Source organism: Sinocyclocheilus rhinocerous, unplaced genomic scaffold (assembly GCF_001515625.1).
Source record: "Sinocyclocheilus rhinocerous isolate Xijiao unplaced genomic scaffold, SAMN03320098_v1.1 scaffold1259, whole genome shotgun sequence".
Taxonomy (NCBI): Eukaryota; Metazoa; Chordata; class Actinopteri; order Cypriniformes; family Cyprinidae; genus Sinocyclocheilus; species Sinocyclocheilus rhinocerous.
The window spans coordinates 768,964-788,894 of record NW_015650717.1 but is presented as its reverse complement, the minus strand read 5'-3'; the positions used below and the strand labels follow the sequence as shown (position 1 = coordinate 788,894).

At 35.7% G+C, this 19,931-nt stretch overlaps 2 protein-coding genes across 3 annotated transcripts in view; one reads left to right on the top strand and one right to left on the bottom strand.

The window, feature by feature from the left end:
- Positions 1–904: 904 nt before the first annotated feature.
- Positions 905–3,968, bottom strand: LOC107712509 (pro-neuregulin-4, membrane-bound isoform-like). The gene is made up of 5 exons (XM_016517782.1): positions 3,873–3,968; positions 3,012–3,086; positions 2,662–2,755; positions 2,324–2,476; positions 905–1,211 (listed from the first exon to the last, which is right to left on the bottom strand). The coding sequence occupies exons 2-5, from the start codon at positions 3,019–3,021 to the stop codon at positions 1,136–1,138; spliced, it is 333 nt and encodes a 110-aa protein (XP_016373268.1). The 5' UTR covers positions 3,022–3,086; positions 3,873–3,968; the 3' UTR covers positions 905–1,135.
- A 2,137-nt stretch (positions 3,969–6,105) lies between these two features.
- The window catches only part of LOC107712525 (transmembrane protein 266), an 85,445-nt gene continuing 71,619 nt past the window's right edge, over positions 6,106–19,931 (top strand). For both annotated transcript variants that reach the window (XM_016517816.1, XM_016517815.1), the window contains exons 1-2: positions 6,106–6,492; positions 10,918–11,032. In XM_016517816.1, the coding sequence (XP_016373302.1) occupies positions 11,019–11,032 (14 nt within the window). In that variant the 5' untranslated portion in view covers positions 6,106–6,492; positions 10,918–11,018. The remainder of the gene's footprint in view (positions 6,493–10,917; positions 11,033–19,931) is intronic.

The window sequence follows — 19,931 nt, the reverse complement described above, 5'->3', positions numbered from 1 at the left end:
GACCGCCATCCCACAGAGACCCTCTTCACCCTCTTAACTTCTTGGTCTTCTGTTGGTCTTCACTGCTGTATGTTGGTCTTCACAGTTGTTTAATGGTCTTCACGGTTGTTTGGTGGTCTTTACAGTTGTTTACAGCATTTAAGAGATGGAAACTCAATAAACCATTCTACTAAATTCTTTTTTTATTTTTTTATTGAAGTTTATCTAAATATTTAACTTTTGACAGTCAGAATTAATAGTGAGAAGAAAACACTGGTAAAACTTTAGTTAATATTTATACATCTGCTTCATTCATCTCACTGGAATCACATTGCATTGTGGCATACATTATGCATGAGGTGTGCTCTCTGTTGTATAATTTAGACATACAGTAGTTCATCTAGGTATTAGACATACAGAAAGCGTGCATATTGTAAACCGTCCACATACTGCAGAAACAGTAACACGCTTGCTGTATATGACGTGAACATGTTTGATTTTGAAAAGGTTTGAAATATTTTCTTTAAATATGGCCCCAATATATTTTATAAAATGATTCCAAATGATTAGGGAAATGATGTCCAGTCCGGTGGTGTGTATTAATGATTGAGCAGGTTGTTGTTACTTACATTTAATGGTAAAACATTTCAACCGTGTGAAGTGATTCCAGTAATCCAGTAGAAAAAAAGAAATGAGTATAAAGCGTACAAAGTTTCAGCCAAAACAAAAACAACACAGTGTAAAAATGTATGTACATGGCACGTGACCATTATATTATTAACTCTTCTATATCTAATTAAAATTAAAATCTATGCTAAGGATGCTCATTTTGAAATGTATTGCTTTCCATTGAACATCTGATATGGAAACAGTTTGCTTGTAAAGAATCTGCATCCTTTTTACATATTAAAATTAAGGTGTTTTAATTGACAGAACTATTTACAAAATCTATGAACATTAAGAAAGATATTTTGAGAGTAGCTGGCAAGTTGAGCTACTGTGCACTTGACAAATTTTCACATTGAGTCCAAGACCTCCACAAGGGGGCGATGTTACAAGGTAAAGTTGTCATCAATCATAATGGAGTTGTCCACAACGTCAAAGCCTCTTTCAAACACCAATGTCGAGTTCACATGCATCTGTTTCAAAAGTCGAGTCACACCGGCTGACTGCTTGATTTGACTCTCCAGTACTCCTCAGGCTTTGGTTGACTCCGGGCGTTTCTCTTTATTCTGGGAAAAAAATAGTAAAAATAGAAAAGAGAATTATAATTCACCAGAACTGTTGGGGGACTGTTTGGGGTTCAAAAAGATGACATAAAAGATGTTAACATTTCATAAGTTGATATTAAGCGATAAGTTGCTAGTCTTCAAAAGAATATTCTGGGTTCAAGTTAAGCACATTCAATGGCATTTTTTTAAATCAAAGGTTAGGATTAGCCTACAAAGGAAGTAAATTGAAGCAATCTTTGAAGGATCTAAAATTCTAAATGTAGGCTAACTATTATAATATTATAAAAGCTCTTATATTGTTTACTTCTTGTGGCTTTACTTGTGAAACAGTTATTATTTTGAAGTTCACAAATGTCCATGTTCACTTCTGTTGTAAGTGACGCTGAATCATTCATTCAACCGATTCCTTCAAAATTATGATAATAAAAAAAAAAATTTCATTCTGCTGTCGCTTCATTTAGAACAAAATGCGTTGGCGGAGGAAAAACAGATCAAGCAACTGGCAATAGTGTGCCCAAAATATTAACATTAACTGTTTACAGAAATGTTGTATCCAGCTTGCTACACGGAAGCTATTTAATGTGAATGTGCGAGACTTCCGTTTCATTAGCTGCTCTAAGTAAACAGGCAAACTAGAAGAATAACTAAGACGTGCAGTAAACGGTAAAACTATTTGCGCTTATGGTTAATATAATACATTTAAATTGTATGATAACAAATAGTTTGCAATATAAAGCGGCATAACATACTGTTTTTGTACAGCTAAAATAACTGGAAGAGAATGACACCGGAAGTCTTGCACATTCAAGTTACAAATGGCCGCGTTTTTACGTTAAAATAAGGTGGGGAAAAGCGAGTATTTATAGTTAAGCAGGGCTGTGATTACCTCACAACCTCATGCCTGCTTTGAGGGAAGTAGTAATCTTGCTCTTGTGCTATTACTTAATTATATCAACTTCCGGTTGTAAATGCGTTACAGTAGACAGTTCTTTTTATTATCTGAGAGACGAGTTAAATTGTTTTCTGTGGTAATCCACCGCATGTTTCTTTAAAATGTGGATAAAACTTGTATTGAATCTGAAACTTCATCGTCAAAAGCCCACGTGACTCACTTGCAGCTGTAGTAGATGACCAAACCGAGCACCACTAGGATGAGGAGGGCGATGATGACCACTGCAGCGATCATGCCCGTCTCCTCACTGTCCCGTGAGAAACTGAACAGCTGGAACTGCTCACATCTGCTGCCCTCATAGTTCGCACTGCAGCTACAGGACAGGACAGGGGTTTCAAGCAAAGCATTTCATTACTACATAAAGTATACTTAAAAATATACTTGAACTTTACTTAAGTATACTTACTAAAATAAACTTGAAGTATACTACTTTTTGGTAAGGGTATGCTATAATGTAAATGGTCAAACAATAGATATTCTGTTTGTGAAGATACTTACACACATGTGGGAGTAGACACCGAGGGTATTTTAAAGCATGTTCCTCCATTCATGCAAAAGTTGGCTTCTGACCCAGTGCAAGGGTCACCATGTTCTATAATAAGAGGAAACCCAAAGGAAACAAAAAATAAATGCATCATTTATCTAGCACACCTTTATCAGCAGAGCAATTTGTTTTTTATTTTGCATTTCATTTGCATTTGCATTTCAAGAATTCCACATTACGGAAACAACAGCAAGTGTGATTTGCATACGATACAGTATTTTATATCAAATTAATTTTCTTGTTACATTTTATTATATTTAATATTTTTCCCTGTTTTTTTTTTTTTTTTAGATGTTTGTATTACCTGCCATCATGGGAAATACTAAATAGATCTTCTCGCAATGGAAATTTCAGCTGACAGCATTCACTTGATGATCACCTGAGAATAAAGTAAATGTGGTCAGGTTAGCTTACATTTGTCCAGAAAGATTACAATATGTTTTGATCAGTTGATTATTGGTTGCTTTCAACATTCATACAGAATAAGATTTCAACATTCATACAGAATAAATATGCAATATGTAAGAATCATTATTAAAATCTTTATTAATCTGTCAATATATATGTGTATACATGTGTATTTTTATATGAACTGTTAAATTGTACTGACATAGTATATATTCAAATATACTGTAATTATGTTATCACGTTAAAAATAATATCATATATATTTCAAACACTCAGTTGACTGTATTGGCTCTGCAGTATAAAGACATTTTATTTAATGAAAAATCTGAGAATTATTTAATATCTCAATTGTGACATGTGACAGCAATGATATTAAATGGAAAGCATGCTTCCCAGATTCTTTTTCTCGTGAAAAAGATCCTATTCTCACATCTCTTTAGAGTTTCAGACGAGATCTCAACAGGATCTCGAGCTGTGCTCAGATTTGCCAAGACACTAAAATCTAGTCAAATGTTATAGGTTTTCAATCCAAAATCAAATATTTGACATCAAAATCCACATTAACTTTATAGCTCTGTACTCCAACTATATGTCTCATTCATGTCTATTTGGATTTCTTCTTAGATTTCTTCTTTTAGAAGAAACATTTGAGACAAAGTTGATATTTAAATGAAACATTACTAAGAATTCCATTCAGTCTTTAAATTTTTTTCCCCCAAAAAAGCATAATTCATAAATTGCCTGTCTCAGGACTCACCTGTTTACCGTTTTTGCGCTTGACTTCATGCACTTTTTGAAGGCTTGAGTTTTTGAAAGTTTGCTGAGATGTACGAAATCCTAATGGCACGCTGTGTTTCAGGGAAATGGCAGTGAAGACTTACCGTGCAGGTGAAATCCAGTGCAGGTGAGTCACCTCGTCTTCCTCAAATAACTTCTGAGCTAAACGTCACCGTGCGGTTCAGAGTCTCATAAGCGCGGTGGGCGGATCCCTTTGAGCTCAGAAATGTTGTGATTGCTGTTTGTCCACATTTGTGAATGGAACGATTCTCAACATGCGTCGGTAGAACATAATGACAGGAGTTAATTTGTAGGGAATTACCTGCCGTTGCATCACAAACTTCCAACAAAAAAAGAGACATTGTAACTTTCTGTAAAGAAGAAAGCTGCTCAAAAAGTGAATCACCATGTTTATTCCATCTTTTTGGATTTTCTTGTTTATTTTGAGCAGATTCAAACATTTAAGATTGGGTCATGACGTGTTTTTGCATTGTAGACTTTAGGTTTCTTCAGATATGTATTACTAGAAACTGTGGGGGGTGGTACTGTTATTTTAAGTGCATTAAGAGCAGGTGTGGTTCTCAGTGAGACTGCTTTACTCTCTCTTGTGTGTAGGCCGGCTGGGTTTGGTGTCAGACTCAGGTATGCCAGATATGCTAATGGGGAAGTTCTGTGCGCTTCTCAGGTATGCATGGAATCGTGGGAACTTTGCAGACTTTAATCGCTTGTTTACATTCCTCGTTTAAAGGGCACATGAAGGACAAAAGGCAACATCATGTTGAGTCACCGAAAACCGTTAGAATGGGATAGTTTTGAGGTTTCGGTGCCCCAAGGCCAAATAACCACAACTTTAAATAATGGAAAAGAACACAAATGTGTTTACACTGAAAAAGATGCATTTTATGATCTTTTTATTTGTCATATTCCACAAATTCCTTAAAAAACAACTGTGGTTTAAAAAAAATATTTTAAGTAAAAAAAATACATTAAAGCAAATATAGCTTTCAAAATTTTGGAATCAGTACAAATTTTGTCTTGAAAGAATTTTTTTGTTTAGTCAAGACACATTAAATTGATCAAACTGTAAATGCTAATAACAGTATTATGTTACGATTTCTATTTCAAATAAATTCTGTTCTTTTTAAACTTTCTATTCATCAAAGAATCCTGAAAATAGAATGTATCATGGTTTCCTCAAACAATTATAAGCAGCACAACTGTTTTCAACACTGATAATAATAAGAAATATTTATTGAGCAGCAAATCAGCATATTAGAATGATTTCTGAAGGATCATGTGACAAATGATATGTTAAGATATATGAAAATAGAAAACTTTTACATTTAAATTATATTTCGCAATAATACTATTTAATCAATTGAGCATAAGAGGCTTTTTTCCCCCAAAAACAATAAAAATGTTACCACTCCAAACTTTTGAACAGTATGTTCACTTAATAAATCTGTCAATTTAATATGTAAAACAAATTAAGTAAAAAAACATTTTTCAGAATTGCATAATCTAAAAATGTATCAAAATATTTTTTCAGAATTACATCATTTAAAAAAATTATCACACCAGTAATATGATTCACACCTGAAAAAATGATAACCTAAAAATGGTAATACCTAAGTAAACTCAGTCAACCTAAATACATTAATTTATAACAACAAAACCACATTGTATGTGTTACTTTAAGTAGCTTAAGGTAAGTAGTTGAATGATGTATCTACATTGGTATGAAAGCATTATGCACAGTACTGTAATAGTATTTAATGGTTTGATGATATTACTATTATAAGATAGTATTATAATGGGATGTACAGTCGTAATATGATAGTCTTATCTGAAAGTCTGAAGCAGCTAAGACCTTTGTTTTGTTTCTCTCTTCCTCAGTCTCCATCTCTCTCACTGTCTCACACACACATCCCCGATCAATGTTTGAAACGCATTCCTCACATCTCAATGTCACCTCTACCATCTCCATATGCTCAGTCATGACTCATGACAGCTCCTGACGTTATGTACATGACTGATGCGTGTTTGCAGCACGCAGTATTAATTGTGAGGGAATGAGACGCGCGTAACGCGTGAGAATATTCGCACCTCAGCGGGATGTCTAATGTGTTTTGATGGATGCGAGGTTATCCCGAAGAACATTTGCCATCTCTCGGACAGAACCCTCCTCCTCCTCCTCCTCCGACATAACGGAGCGATGCTGGCGTTCATACTTCAATCGAATCGCGTCTAATCGAATCGCGGCTTCGGCACGATGGAGACGGAGTCCCTGGCGTGATTTGAAGTGGGGAGCCCTCAGCACAACACGATAGATACACAATGCACTCCTCCTGTCGCGAATACGATGCCTTTCCCTGGACGTTTGGACTCATAATATCACCTCGCTGAGCGATGATGCTCGTGTTACGGCTCGCATCTGCTCATCGTCCGCTTTATTCGCGAAAGAAGCAGCAGAACGGATGCTTGACCACTGCGAAACTGCCTTCACGCTTTAAGCCTCTTCTGATTATCGGCAAGGGACACATTATCACAACCACGAGGGCCAGAGAGACACGATTAAAGTTTCAACGATGTAAATCGAGGTAGGTTAGCCCTTGGAGACGTGCATTTCATCACTGCTTCTTCTCGCTTTCATTCCACCAATTATTGGCTTAATCGGTGTTTGCTGTTATTTTGGTAATTGCATCACTAAATCACGAGCTGTCATGGTGCTGACATGCTTTAATCAGAAGGCACCACTTCATCCAATAGCTCCTCTAGGCCTGGGAAAGACATGTCTTCCGTTTTCATATGTAATAGTCTATATTACAGTGCGCATCTGATGTTGTGTTGATGAGGAATTTTTGGTAATTCCTGACGAGTAAGAAAATCTGGTTGTAAGTGGGTTGGAGCTTGGAGAAGAGCGTCAAAATGACACGAAATGGCTCCATCGCCATGTATTTTGGCTTTCATGTTGCCTGAATGTGTTCCGTCTGATTAAGTTCCCCGCTAAACTTCTGATAGTGGCATCTACGAACTTTGAATCTGTAGGTCCATTGTAGGTCTTTGGGCACGTGGTCAACACACCAAATCCAAATGAGCGCGTATGTGATACGTGCCTGATTCAAATCAGTTCAATGAACCAATAATTCGTTCGTTATCGGTTTCAATCTGGAAGACGTGGACACATCACGCACTGAAGGTTGAGAAACGCTCGATTAGCATGACCTGAATTTCCCTTCAGCTAGCATTTAAGAGTAACCTATTACTACATGATTTGAAGACAGCAGAGGAGGAGCTGAGATGAGCTTGGCTGGGAGTAAAATATGTTGTTTTACATATAGGCGTAAATAGTATGATCCAATTGTGTTTTCAAAAACGTAACACAAAAGTTGGATCAGTCGATGGATCGCCTTGCTTGATGAGGTAACCATAGCAACAGCACTACTGTTGGGTCGCTCTCGGACGGTACGTTGACAAAACATAAGGGATTGTTATTATTCTTAATTTATTATTGGTTTAAAAATATAATACAACTTTGTTAATGTTTTAAAAAGTCTTTAAGACGAACGGGCGATAGTCCTATAGCACGAGAACCTCAGGAAAATACATAAATTCGTTTAAAAAGTCGGTAGCACTTCACTGTGAACTTAAGCAATATTAACAAAAAGAAACAATGTGAAGTCTTCACATTTTTTCTTTTCGTTAACATTGCTTAAGTACATTAGTTAACATAAACTAAACATGAATAATGAATTCTGAAGCATTAATGCTAATTTCAACATTTAGCTATAGCCTATTGCTAAATGTTAATGTATAAAGTTTTTTATAATATTAGGTAATATTATATTATGCTGACTGTATTTTTTAAGGCTACCTAAAATATGCATAATGACATAACATACAGTACATAAAATTTTATTTAGGTCAAAAGTATTATTTAATATGACTCTAAGTGATTAGAGTATGGGGACAGATCAGGTAGTAGCGTTACTCCTTAAAAGAAGCAATGCAAGTTTTTACTTTTTAATTCACGTTTCAATTATATTCAATTCACATTTATTTGTATAGGGCTTTTCACAATAAGTATTGTTTCAAAGCAGCTTTGCAGAAAGTACATATTTTAAAATCAAGGGTAAAATGGTAAAATTATCAGAGGTGACTGTCAAGGTAATGTCTATACGGCAGACCGTACAGATATCATGCATATAATACAATCATGCAGTTAGTTAATATATTATTATGTATATATTATAAATTTAAGTACTTTTTATAGTGTAAAGATTTCCAACGCGTTTTGCTATTTATTCTTAAATTAATCTCCATTAATAAATATTATATAATGTTTAACAGATCAGTAGCTCAAGTCTTGGCTACAAAAAGCTATTAAATATTTCCATCTTTATTGTTCACACAAAAAAAAATGCAGATCAATAAACACGCATTGACCTCTTGCATGCCCCAGTAGTTTTCACAATAGAAACTTTCCATTAAATAATCTACAGTAGGCTTTTCAGCTAAATAATAACATTAAAATAATTATGTAAAAAAAATGGAAAACAGCAAAAAACTACCAGGCAACACACAAAAAAATTATTAATTATTATTATTATTAAAAAATAATGATAATTTCAGGCAGTTAACCACTACTAGTGAAAACGCATAGACTTTCGACTTTGTGAACTACCTGTGATTAGCTGCTGATAATTTAAATCAAATTTGTTATAAAATTGAATATTGACATAGTCTATACATAATCATCTGTTAAGCATTAAATTGAATAATAATGGTTCTTAACACTATTAAATAAAAAAAGACACTGCATGCGCTTTTATTACTTTTTCATTTACATGAGTGGCAAACAGCACCTTTCGCCTAAACAAAAATGTTAAAACGAACCCTCACGTCTTTCCCTTTCTCCTTCTCCTCTACCTTGTCCCACTTCCATCTATTCAGACTTCCTATCTCACTGACCTGTGTACGCTGTGCCTTATTTGGCTTAATATGATTTGTCTTGTGCACTAGATTCACCTCGTCCCCCAGCCTGAGGTAATACCTCTTGTAAAACCGCTTTTTGAGACACCAGCGTTTGTCAGGTGGTCTCAGTGAATGAAGTTTTCATCACAGCGCTTCAGTGATTGAAGCCGGTGGTAAACGAGCGCTACGGACCATTCTATGTATTGATGTCTGTCCATACCGAGGTTGACAGCTTCATCGCACCTTGACACAAAAAAGGGCTTTCGTAGGCAGTCTGAGCTTTGTGTAATGCTTACCGTGCCGAAAATCAAGCTGTTTGTACAATAATAACCCTTCTTTTTTTTTATACTTGAGTCTGATAGAAAATATATTTATTTACATATATATATATATATATATTTTTTTCTTCTATCGATATATTGGATGTTTTTTGTATATTTTTGAAAATATTTTTAAAAAATATAAATATACATTTTTAAATCATTTTAAAATATATTTTGTCACATTTGAAGAGAAACCTCATTTGTTCTCTATAACGTGTAAGCATATAACACATTTGAATAAAAATCAACAAAGAGCGACTTTACAATGTTCCAAAAAAAAAACAAAAATACAATATATGAAAAAAAGAACATTATTAAATAATTTTAAGTCTAGTTTTGATCTCTAATAGGCAATTTTGTCCTCATTTGTATTTAGCCTAAATATAGAAATATATTTTCTTGCCTTTAAAGTACATTTTGAAATATGTTTTGGTATATGAAGGTTGAAAATAATATTTTCTTTCAAAAACATATTTCATTGAGCTTCACTGTTTACAAAATATTTAGCATACATTTAAAATAATTTTTGAAATTGTTTCCCACCATATATGATTATCAATTTAAAGCCATAGTTTGATTTGTGAAATGGTTAATTAAAACCGGTTCATTAAAAAGAATCGACTCTTAAGAATGATTTGTTCAGTGATTTGTTTGACAAATGACAAATTGACAGGAACTGAATTAGTGAACAAATTATTTCATATCAGTCGATTCTTTTAGTTAACGGGACCGAATGATTTGTTCATGAATTAGATTGATTTGTTCGTGATTCGTTCATGAATCTTCAGACATGTTCTCAAATGTCAGTCATTCAACATAGTAGTTTTTTAGTTAAACTCAACATGATCACTGTATCTAAAGCTATTCTATCTATTTTCATCTTATTGTCAACAATTTATCTTTTTTTTACCTTTCTAACAATCGACTGCAAGCTCGCATTCAGATCCTACCTCCATCCATCCTACAACCTAGTCTTGATAATCCGTTACACTCGAATGTAGGTCACAATACGGAAGAAAAGATCTGTCGCTACTTCGGTTTCATTTTGACTTTCATACCTCACAGAAGGGGCAAGATTAGCAACTTAAATATCATCTTTCGTACATATCATATGATTTCAAAAAACATAGATTATAGCGCACAATTGCTACTGGCTACTTTTTTAATAGGTTTTGTTATTTTTGGAGCCTGACAGTGTTTGTCACTATGGGCTGTTGAAAAGATACTTCCAAATATCTAAAAAGAAATTCTCAGGGAAGAAAAAATATTTTTCTATAATCATGCTTTTCATGTTGGCATAAACTACTCCTTTACACCCTCTAAATGGAGATTTGTTTCCTCTCCGGGTTTATACCAATACATCTTGTTCAGATATCAAATATTCTGTTAAATGGAGTATGTAGCGTTGCTGAATCGTAGCTTTAACAGTTTCTTCGCTTTATTTAAGTCACAGGTCACTGGTAAAACTGTGAAGTTAAGCAAGCATTTGATTTCATAACAGATCCAATATCTCCCTTCATTGATTTTATTGCATAAGCGACAATTTCATCGCTCCACAAGGATAACCGTGTCACGACTGAACTAGATGTTCATGCGTTCATAAACACATGGTGGTGAATTTCAATTTTAACACACACACACGGTAGTTGCCAATAAGTCTTCATATTAATTACTACTTTATATTAAACTGTGTTTAAAAAGAGTATTTTTATCTGGTTTTCTTCTCAGGTCTGGTATGAGTGAAGTCGCCTCCGTCTAGCACAAACTAGAGCTCACATTTGAGAGAGTCGAAAGAGGACGTCCGTTCAGCGTTTGCTGCGCACCACACCATGAGCCAGCCACAGTGAGTGTGCAAGCTACATCCTACCTGCTTTATACTGATGTGGAGTAGAGTGTGAGAACATAGCTGTGCGTATAGTGCACAGGAGAGTGTGTTAAATTGTGTTTGTGTGTGTGTTTACTCTACACTAATTATGCGTTAAGCAATGTATTGTTTAGACATTACTGTCCCCTTTATTTCATTTGGATACTTTTTGGAGTGAAGATTTGTTTGTGTTACATTTGTCCGAGAGGTTTTTGGTTTATCTCATATTTTAGATTGTGTTATTCGAACATGAGTTATACAATGATTTGTCAACAAGTCTGGTCCTACCAAAAATAGGTCACAAATTCACTATTAATAAATTGGTACGACTATGTATTGTGGTTACTGCTGTATATATCATATCATAATATGGCGCTTTAATATGTATCATAATCATAAATATACTCATCAAAAATAGATACACTGCTGTTCAGAAGTTTGTGGTCATTAAGATTTAAAAAAATTTTTTTTTAATCATAATATGGCGCTTTAATATGTATCATAATCATAAATATACTAATCAAAAATAGATACACTGCTGTTCAGAAGTTTGTGGTCATTAAGATTTAAAAAAATTTTTTTTTTAATTCTCTTGTGCTTCCCAAGGCATTTATTTGATTAAAAAGACAGTAAAAACATGTTAAATAGTATTACAATTTAAATGAACTGTTTTCTATTGTAATTTATTTTAAAGTGGAATTTATTTCTCTGATGTAAAGCTGAATTTTCAGCATCATTACTCCAGTCTTCAGTGTCACATGAGCCTTCAAAAATCACTCTAATATGCTGCTCGAGAAACATTACTATCCATGTTAAAAACAGTTGTGCCACTTAATATATTTGTGGAAACTATGATGCATTTTTTCAGGATTCTTTGATGAATAGAAAAAAAGCAGCATTTATTTGAAATGGTAAGACTTGGAAAAATTCAAGTCTGATCAATGTAATGCATCCTTTCCAAATAATTATTAAAGAAGTATTGCTGAAGTATTAATTTCTTTAAAAAAAAAAAACGCTGTAGCTAATCCAAGCGATGATAGTAGTAGACGTAGAGGAGTGGGATGACTTTTTTTTTTTATAAGGTAGCCTAATTTTAAATTTTTACAATGTTTTTGTAATGTATTCATTATCACGGGCTGTAAAAAAAAACAAAAAACAAGTAGGCCTATACTAATACTTAGAGCAGATTTAGTTCGAATAGCCAATATTTTGGTAGGCTATAAATATTTGGCTATGTTACAGCTCCCCTTTGAAGCTCTAGTGTTTTTCTCCTTTTCCATCTGTCCAATCCTATTCTGCTCACAGGTGATTGGAGATGAGTTTTGTTCCTGCTTTGTTGCAGTTTGCTGATTTTTGTAAAATAACTTAAGTTTTTGCTTTTCAGATAAAAGGGTAGTTTCAGTTTAATATGTTGCGGGCTCATTTATTGGTAATAAAGAATTGATAATAAATAATATTGATGATAATAAATTATCAAAAAATATTGGGATTGTTTTGGGCTTGTTTTTGAAGCTGCGGTTGCTTATTTGTTTCGCGAGAGTTGGCAACGGTGATTAGGACTGGGAAGTATTTAACAATAATAAAACAAAAAATGACATCACCTACAGATAGACATTAAGGGCCCTATCATACACCCGGCGCAATGCGGCGCAAGGCGCGGCGGAAGTGTTTTTGCTAGTTTCAGCCAGACGCAGTTCTCATTTTCCTGTCCTGCACTGCGTTGTTTAAATAGCAAATGCATTTGCGCCCATCTGTATGCCCATGGGCGTGCTGGTCTAAAAAAGAGGTGTGTTCAGGCGCATTGTTGGCGCGTTGCTATTTTGAGGAACTGAAAATAGACTGCGCCATAGACCAACTCAAACCTGGTCTAAAGTCTGGCGCAATATTTTTTCTTTGTTATTTAAAGAACGCGTTAGTAATATGCGCCTATAGGCGGGTGCACAACGCGCGTACACTTTGCTTATTACCTGCACAGGTACGCGCAGCAACACACAAACATTTTTAAAAATTAAAAATTGCATTCCGCCATGTAAATAGCGAACCCGCCATGGCGCGAGCGCAACTGGCTTTTAAAGGGGATGGGAGATGAGACTCTGATTGGTTTATTGCACGTTACGCCCAAAAAACACCCATTACTCATTAGAAGAATAGGAACAACCCGTTTAGACCATGCGCCCGGGCGCGCCGACCGTTTTCCTGTCGTTAAACTAGCAAAAGTGGATTCGGACACGCCCTGAGTGCACCTGCGCCGTGCACTTTAGACCATGCGCTTAGATCGTTAAAATAGGGCCCTAAGACATCTTTCTTGACAAGGTCAGTCCAGCATATGAATGTTCTTAATTGACTCGTCGTCTTTCAGCAGCTGAAGCCACAGCGCATCTCACTCGAGATCCATGTGTTTGCTCTGCAGCAGGAGGAGTGTGATATCGTAATTTATAACCACACACTGTTCTGCAGTCAGGCGCTCAGCGTGTCCTCAGACTCATGTGGAGAATGCGAGATCCTATTTGCCCTTTCCACATCCTTCCAGCCCACAACTGTTCCAGGATCAGCAGCACAGATGCTGACTTGGCCTTCTTAGGTGAAGTCTTCATGATGCAACTTTTGCATTACATTCTCTCTAGCTCAGAATCAGGCCACCTTACCCAATTTAATTTGATGCAAACGAAAATAAGTATGTTAGGTATATATCTATTCTGTATATTGCATTATCATGTGGCTGGTGTTGATCACTAAGTCTCTGAAATGCTAAGTTCATTGTGGACTTCAAACGTGGACTTGTGAAAATTATGCAGTACAATATAGTGAACAAGGAAAATGTCATTCATATTCATAGGTATTTGTACGTAAAATGCATACATACATTTTTGTTCATTCGAATAGGCACTGAAACTATAATAGCAGCCTGTTGTCTGTGTCTAAAATGTAAACTTGTACTTACAACAGAGACATATAGATGTTTATGAAACTTTTGATGTACATGATATTGCATAGAACTTGACCACATCTAAAATGTAAACCCTTTTACATATGCATAACTTTAGCGATGTACAAATGTTTACAAATCCTTTAATGTTCATGATGTTGATAACCGCACGATAGCATCATATCAAATGTGCCTAAACCGTAAACACTTTCATGTATGTACAACTTTACAGATGTAAAAAATGTTAACAAATCATTTGATCTTATTGATAATCGTACATTAGTATCATATCAGTGTCTAAAACGTAAACTATTTTATGTATGTACAACTTTACAGTCATGCAATAGTCGTACAATAGCATAATTTATTTTACGTCTAAAACGTAAACCTTTTTCTGTACAGCTTTTCAAACAAACAAATGTTTACAAATCGATTGACAAGGATGTTTCTGATTAAGCATTGTGTCAACAGTGATTAAAACAGAAACCCTTTTATTTACAACTTTACAAAAACAATTTACAAATCCTTTTATATTTATTGTGTATTATGTTCATGATATTTTTGCTAAAACCATTTACAAATGCATACATTTAAATGTTTAAAAATCCTTTAATGTACAATAGCAAAGCATTGACAGCACCTAAAACGTAAACACTTTTGTGTATGTTTAACTTTAGAGATTTACAAATATTTGCAAATTATTTAATGTTGATGTTGTCAAACTGCATGGTATTTCCAGAGCCTAAAATGTAAACTCTTTCATGTACAATTTTAAAGAAAGCACAAATGATTTCATGTTGGTGAACTTCGAATTGACACATCTAAAATGTAAACCCTTTTATGTACAGCTTTTCAAACATACAAATGCTTACAAATCCTTTGACGAGGATGTCAAAACAGTGCTTAAAACAGAAACCCTTTTCATGTACAACTTTACAAAAATAATTTACAAATCCTTTTATGTTTGTTGTGTATTGTTCATTTTGCTAAAACCATTTACATGCATAAATTTAAATGTTTAAAAATCCTTTGATGTACAATGGCATTGCAGCACCTAAATGTAAAATGTCTGTACAACTTTACAGAAAGACATATGTTTACAAATCCTTTGATGTTGATATAGTTGATTAGCATATCGACAGTGTCTAAAATGTAAACACTTTTGTATAACTTTAAAAATTTACTAATATTTACAAATGATTTGATATTGATGTTGTTGACAAACAGCATCGTATTTACAGAGCCTAAAATGTAAACTCAATCATGTACAATTTTAAAGATGCACAAATGTTTACAAATCATGTGATATTGTTGAAAATCATACATTAGTATCATATCAACATCTCCTTTATGTACATACAACTTTACCGTCATACAAATGTTTACAAATCATTTGTTGTAGATGGACATGAAACGGCATTGCATTGACAGCGCCTTTTATATCTGTAAAACAGAAATACATGTTTACAAATACTTTGATGTTGACATAGTTGATCAATGTTCACAGCGCCTAAAATGTAAACACTTTCGTGCATGTATATCTTTAGAGATGTACAAATGTTTACAAATCAAACACCATCATATTTAGAGCCTAAAATGTAAACCCTTTGAGTTGTAAAACCAACTTTAAAGATGCGCAAATGTTTACAAATCATTTCATGTTGATAAACGTAAAGTGTCGTTATATCAACACATCTAAAACATAAACCCTGTTGTTTATGTACAACTTTACAAACATACAAATGTTTACAAATCCTTTGATGTGGATGTTGTTGATAAGCATGCAATAGCATCGTGTCAACAGTGCTTAAAACATAAACCCTTTTATGTACAACTTTACAAAAATAATTTACAAATCCTTTGATGTTTATTGTGTATTATGTTCATGATATTGTTACCAAATGTACCGTATCAACCCGTGGACAACATTTAAAGCATAAAACCATTTACATATACACAAATTTAAATGTTTAAAAATACATTCATGTACAAAAGCATTGTATCAACAGCACATAAAACATAAACCCTTTTATGTACAACTTTACAGAAACATTTGCAAAGGTTTATGTTGATAAATGTACAATAGCATTGTATCACAGCATTTAAAACATAAGCCCGCTGTACAAATGCTTCCAAATCCTTTAATGTTCATGATGTTGACATGTCTGTGCAAATTATTAAAAATGTATGTGTGCTTGAAACACACTTTACATACAAATACCTTTGAATACCAATGAGATAACGTTGATTGAATGGTCTGTACTTCTATTCCTCACAGCCTTGTTTCTGTTCGTGTCAAATTAAATACGGTGAAGGAATATTAATCAAGAATCAGCTCTGAAGTACAACCAATACTAGCACCGGTGTCAGTTTGTATATTGTATTATGAAGAAGTGCTCGGTGTGTGGCCCTCACAGAAAGCTCCTGTATTCTGATGGCAGTGGTTTCGGTGTCCAGGGAGAGAAGGAGAGGGAGGTTTGGGAGGTTGGTAGTGAATGCAGAGTGGATTACTTCAGCTGCCGTCTTTGTTCATCAGAGCTGCACTTGTGTACTGTGCATTCAGAGCGAGTCTGAGACACGGGAGTAAGCAGCAGAGAATAACATGATACATTTGACTCAATTACACACCTCAGGATAGATTGCAAGTATACCGCAAAATTCCTTATATTAAATCAAACCAAAACCGCCATGTGGATATTATTTACACGTGCAGCATGTATTGCTGATCTTGTGTTGTAGGAAATAGATGTACAAATGCTTAAAGCAAGGAAAGTCAACAACGCCAGGATCTAAGGATGGTTATTTCACAGCTGATTGTTGAGGAGCATCAATACAGAAAACTTTTTTAGAATCTGCATGACGAAAGTCTTTTTCTTCACTGTTTTGACATATTTTCTAAGATAAAGCTGGGATAAGAGAATATTCAAAGCAGTTTTTTTTATAGCAGTAACCTTTATTTTGTTTTATAGCCTGGAAAAATCTAAATTTGCTACTTGCTATTGCTAGTCAGTTGGATGTGGTGTTAGTGGGAGGGATATTCTTGTTATATAGCATTTGATTGGTCAAAAAAAAAAAATATATATATTTTTTGTTTTGTTTTTTTTGTTTTTTGGGTACACTGAGCCCTAAAAACTAACCAATATGGACTAAAACCGTCAAAATTACAAAAGTCTGACACTTACAAATTTTGTTAAAATAACTGCACAAACATTCCACAAAAGTCCTTATTTTTATTCCGATAGATTAAAGAAATAATATTTGGTTGATCTACCAGTCAAAAGTTTTTGAACTGTAAGATTTTTAATGTTTTTTTAAAGTCTCTTCTGCTCACCAAGCCTACATTTATTTGAGCCAAAGTACAGCAAAATTACAGTAACATTTTAAAATATTTTTACTATATAAAATAAATGTTTTCTATTTGAATATATTTTTCAAAATGTAATTTATTCCTGTGATTTCAAAGCTGAATTTTTTGCGTCATTACTCCAGTCACATGATCCTTTAGAAATCATTCTAATATTCTGATTGGCTGCTCAAAAAACATTTATTATTATTATTATGTTGAAAACAGCTGAGTAGAATTTTTTCAGGTTTCTATGATGAATAGAAAGTTCAGAAGTACAGCATTTATCTGAAATAGAAATCTTTTGTGACATTATAAATGATCTTTATCGTCACTTTTGATCAATTTAAAGCATCCTTCAAGGTCAAGGTCAACTTTATTATCCCCAGAGGGCAATTTGTTTCAGTGTCATTTCCAATCAATCAAAAAATAAATAAACAAATAAACATAAATAAATAAATAATTTCAAATATTATTTAGGCTAATTGTGCATTGAGCTACAGAAAATGCTAGTTGTGCAATTAACATTACATATTAACATATTTAAAAAAATGTCATCATGTCATTATTTTTTTTATTGCAGAATGATTCACGGTGAGTAAGATTTTATATTTATATTTTGTTTTTAAATAAATTAAAAACTTTATTCAGCAAAAGACACTAAATGGATCAAAAAGTGACAGGAAATACTTTTACAGTGTTATCAAAAATGCATTTCAAATAAATGCTGTTCTTTTGAGCTTCCTATTCAACAAACACCACAACACACAGACAAAAAAAAAAAAACATGACTTCCATTAATAATATACATAAAATTATTTGTATTTTAAAAAACCGATGGCAGCTGGTATAAAATCATTTTTAAATCTATTGGTCCTACATTAAGGCAAATAATAACTGCGAGTAGAAGGAAGCAACTTGAAAACATTCTGCAAGGGATGGCTGGGATCTGTCAGACTCTGTTCCGTGTTTTGTGTTTTGCTCCCCACGTGTTCCATGACCCAGTTTTCCCCCTTGTTTAATTATTGTTTCATTAGTTCCAGGTGTGTCTCGTCATCCCATCCTCTAGTCATGTGTATTTAAAATGTTTCCTGTTTTGAGTTCTCTGTCTGGTATTGTATATGTCAACCTCTTCTGCTACGTGTGTTTTCTGGTTCCCTGGATGTAATTAAAGTCTCCTTGTTGATGTACTCCTCGTTCCTCGCTCCGCGCTCCCTCACAGTAGCAGTTACATGACAGAATACCGGACCAACAAACAATAATCGGCGCCCCTTCTCCCCGTGTTTTTGTTTTCCATTTGAAAAGTCTTTTGTTTTCCCTTGCTTTCTTCCCGCGGCATGGAAATAGCCACTTACTTCTCCGCCCTAGCCCGCAGAGATCTCCCCTTTGCATTCTCTAGCCCGCACCTTGTTGATGTACTCCTCGTTCCTCGCTCCGCGCTCCCTCACAGTAGCAGTTACATGACAGAATACCGGACCAACAAACAATAATCGGCGCCCCTTCTCCCCGTGTTTTTGTTTTCCATTTGAAAAGTCTTTTGTTTTCCCTTGCTTTCTTCCCGCGGCATGGAAATAGCCACTTACTTCTCCGCCCTAGCCCGCAGAGATCTCCCCTTTGTGGAGTATGCGTGGGAGTTCTGTGGGATTGCCGCGAAAACAGCGCTGGATGACGCCACGCTAAACTCTCTTTTCAGGATCGGGGCCAATTGCTATCACCCCGTGGACCTCCCAGACACCACAGGACTGAGCTGGAGGGAAGGGATCCTCCAGTGTCTGGAAAGCGTCCAGTCCTGATCCAGAACCAGCACGCCGGCCGTTCCTCAGTCAAGCCCACTGGCCGCGGCATTCTCTAGCCCGCCGGCCACTCCGAAGTCAAGCCTTCCGGCTGTCCCTCAGTCAAGCCCATCGGCCGCTCTGAAGTTAAGCCCGCCGGCCGCGACATTCTCAAGCCCGCCGGCCGCTCCAAAGTCAAGCCCGCCAGATGTGGCATTCTCAAGCCCGCCGGCCGCTCCGAAGTCAAGCCCGCCGGCCATTTCTCAGTCAAGTCCACCGACCGCGGCATACTTAAGCACGCCGGCCACTCCAGTGTCAAGTCCACGCCTTTCACCCCGAACCTAACTAGGAATCTAAGGAGGAAAAGGCGGTTGGTTCTAGTCCCTAGGCTCGCTCCAGTGTCGGCTCCAGCCCCAGAGCTCGCTCCAGCTTAGCCCAGTCCCCGAGTTTAGCCCAGAGAGGGCTCCAGTCCCAGAGTTTAGCACAAAGAGGGCTTCAGTCCCCGAGTTTAGCACAGAAAGGGCTCCAGTTCCCATGTCCTGCCCAAGGAGGGCTCCAGTCCCCAAGTCAAGCCCAGGGAGGGCCACAGTTCCTGAGTTAGGCCTACGGAGGGCCTCTAAAGACAATATTCTCCCCAAGGATTTGGGGGGGGGTAGTAGGGGTTCGTCCGTGGAGGCCGGGCCGAGTTCTGAGGCCAGGCCCCCTGAGCTCCCTGCTCCGCCATGGCTCCCCGAGCTCCCTGTTCTGCCATGGCCTCCTGAACTGTCTGCTCCACCATGGCTCCCCGAGCTCCCTGTTCCGCCATGGCCTCCTGAACTGTCTGCTCCACCATGGCTC

Bases quoted from the DNA above. Each gene is read 5' to 3' on its own strand.
- LOC107712509 (XM_016517782.1), bottom strand. The intron at 2,477-2,661 runs GTAAGTATCTTC...CCTGTCCTGTAG, and splicing joins GTGTCTACTCCCACATGTGT to CTGCAGTGCGAACTATGAGG. The intron at 1,212-2,323 runs GTGAGTCACGTG...TTTTTTTCCCAG, and splicing joins GTCATCTACTACAGCTGCAA to AATAAAGAGAAACGCCCGGA.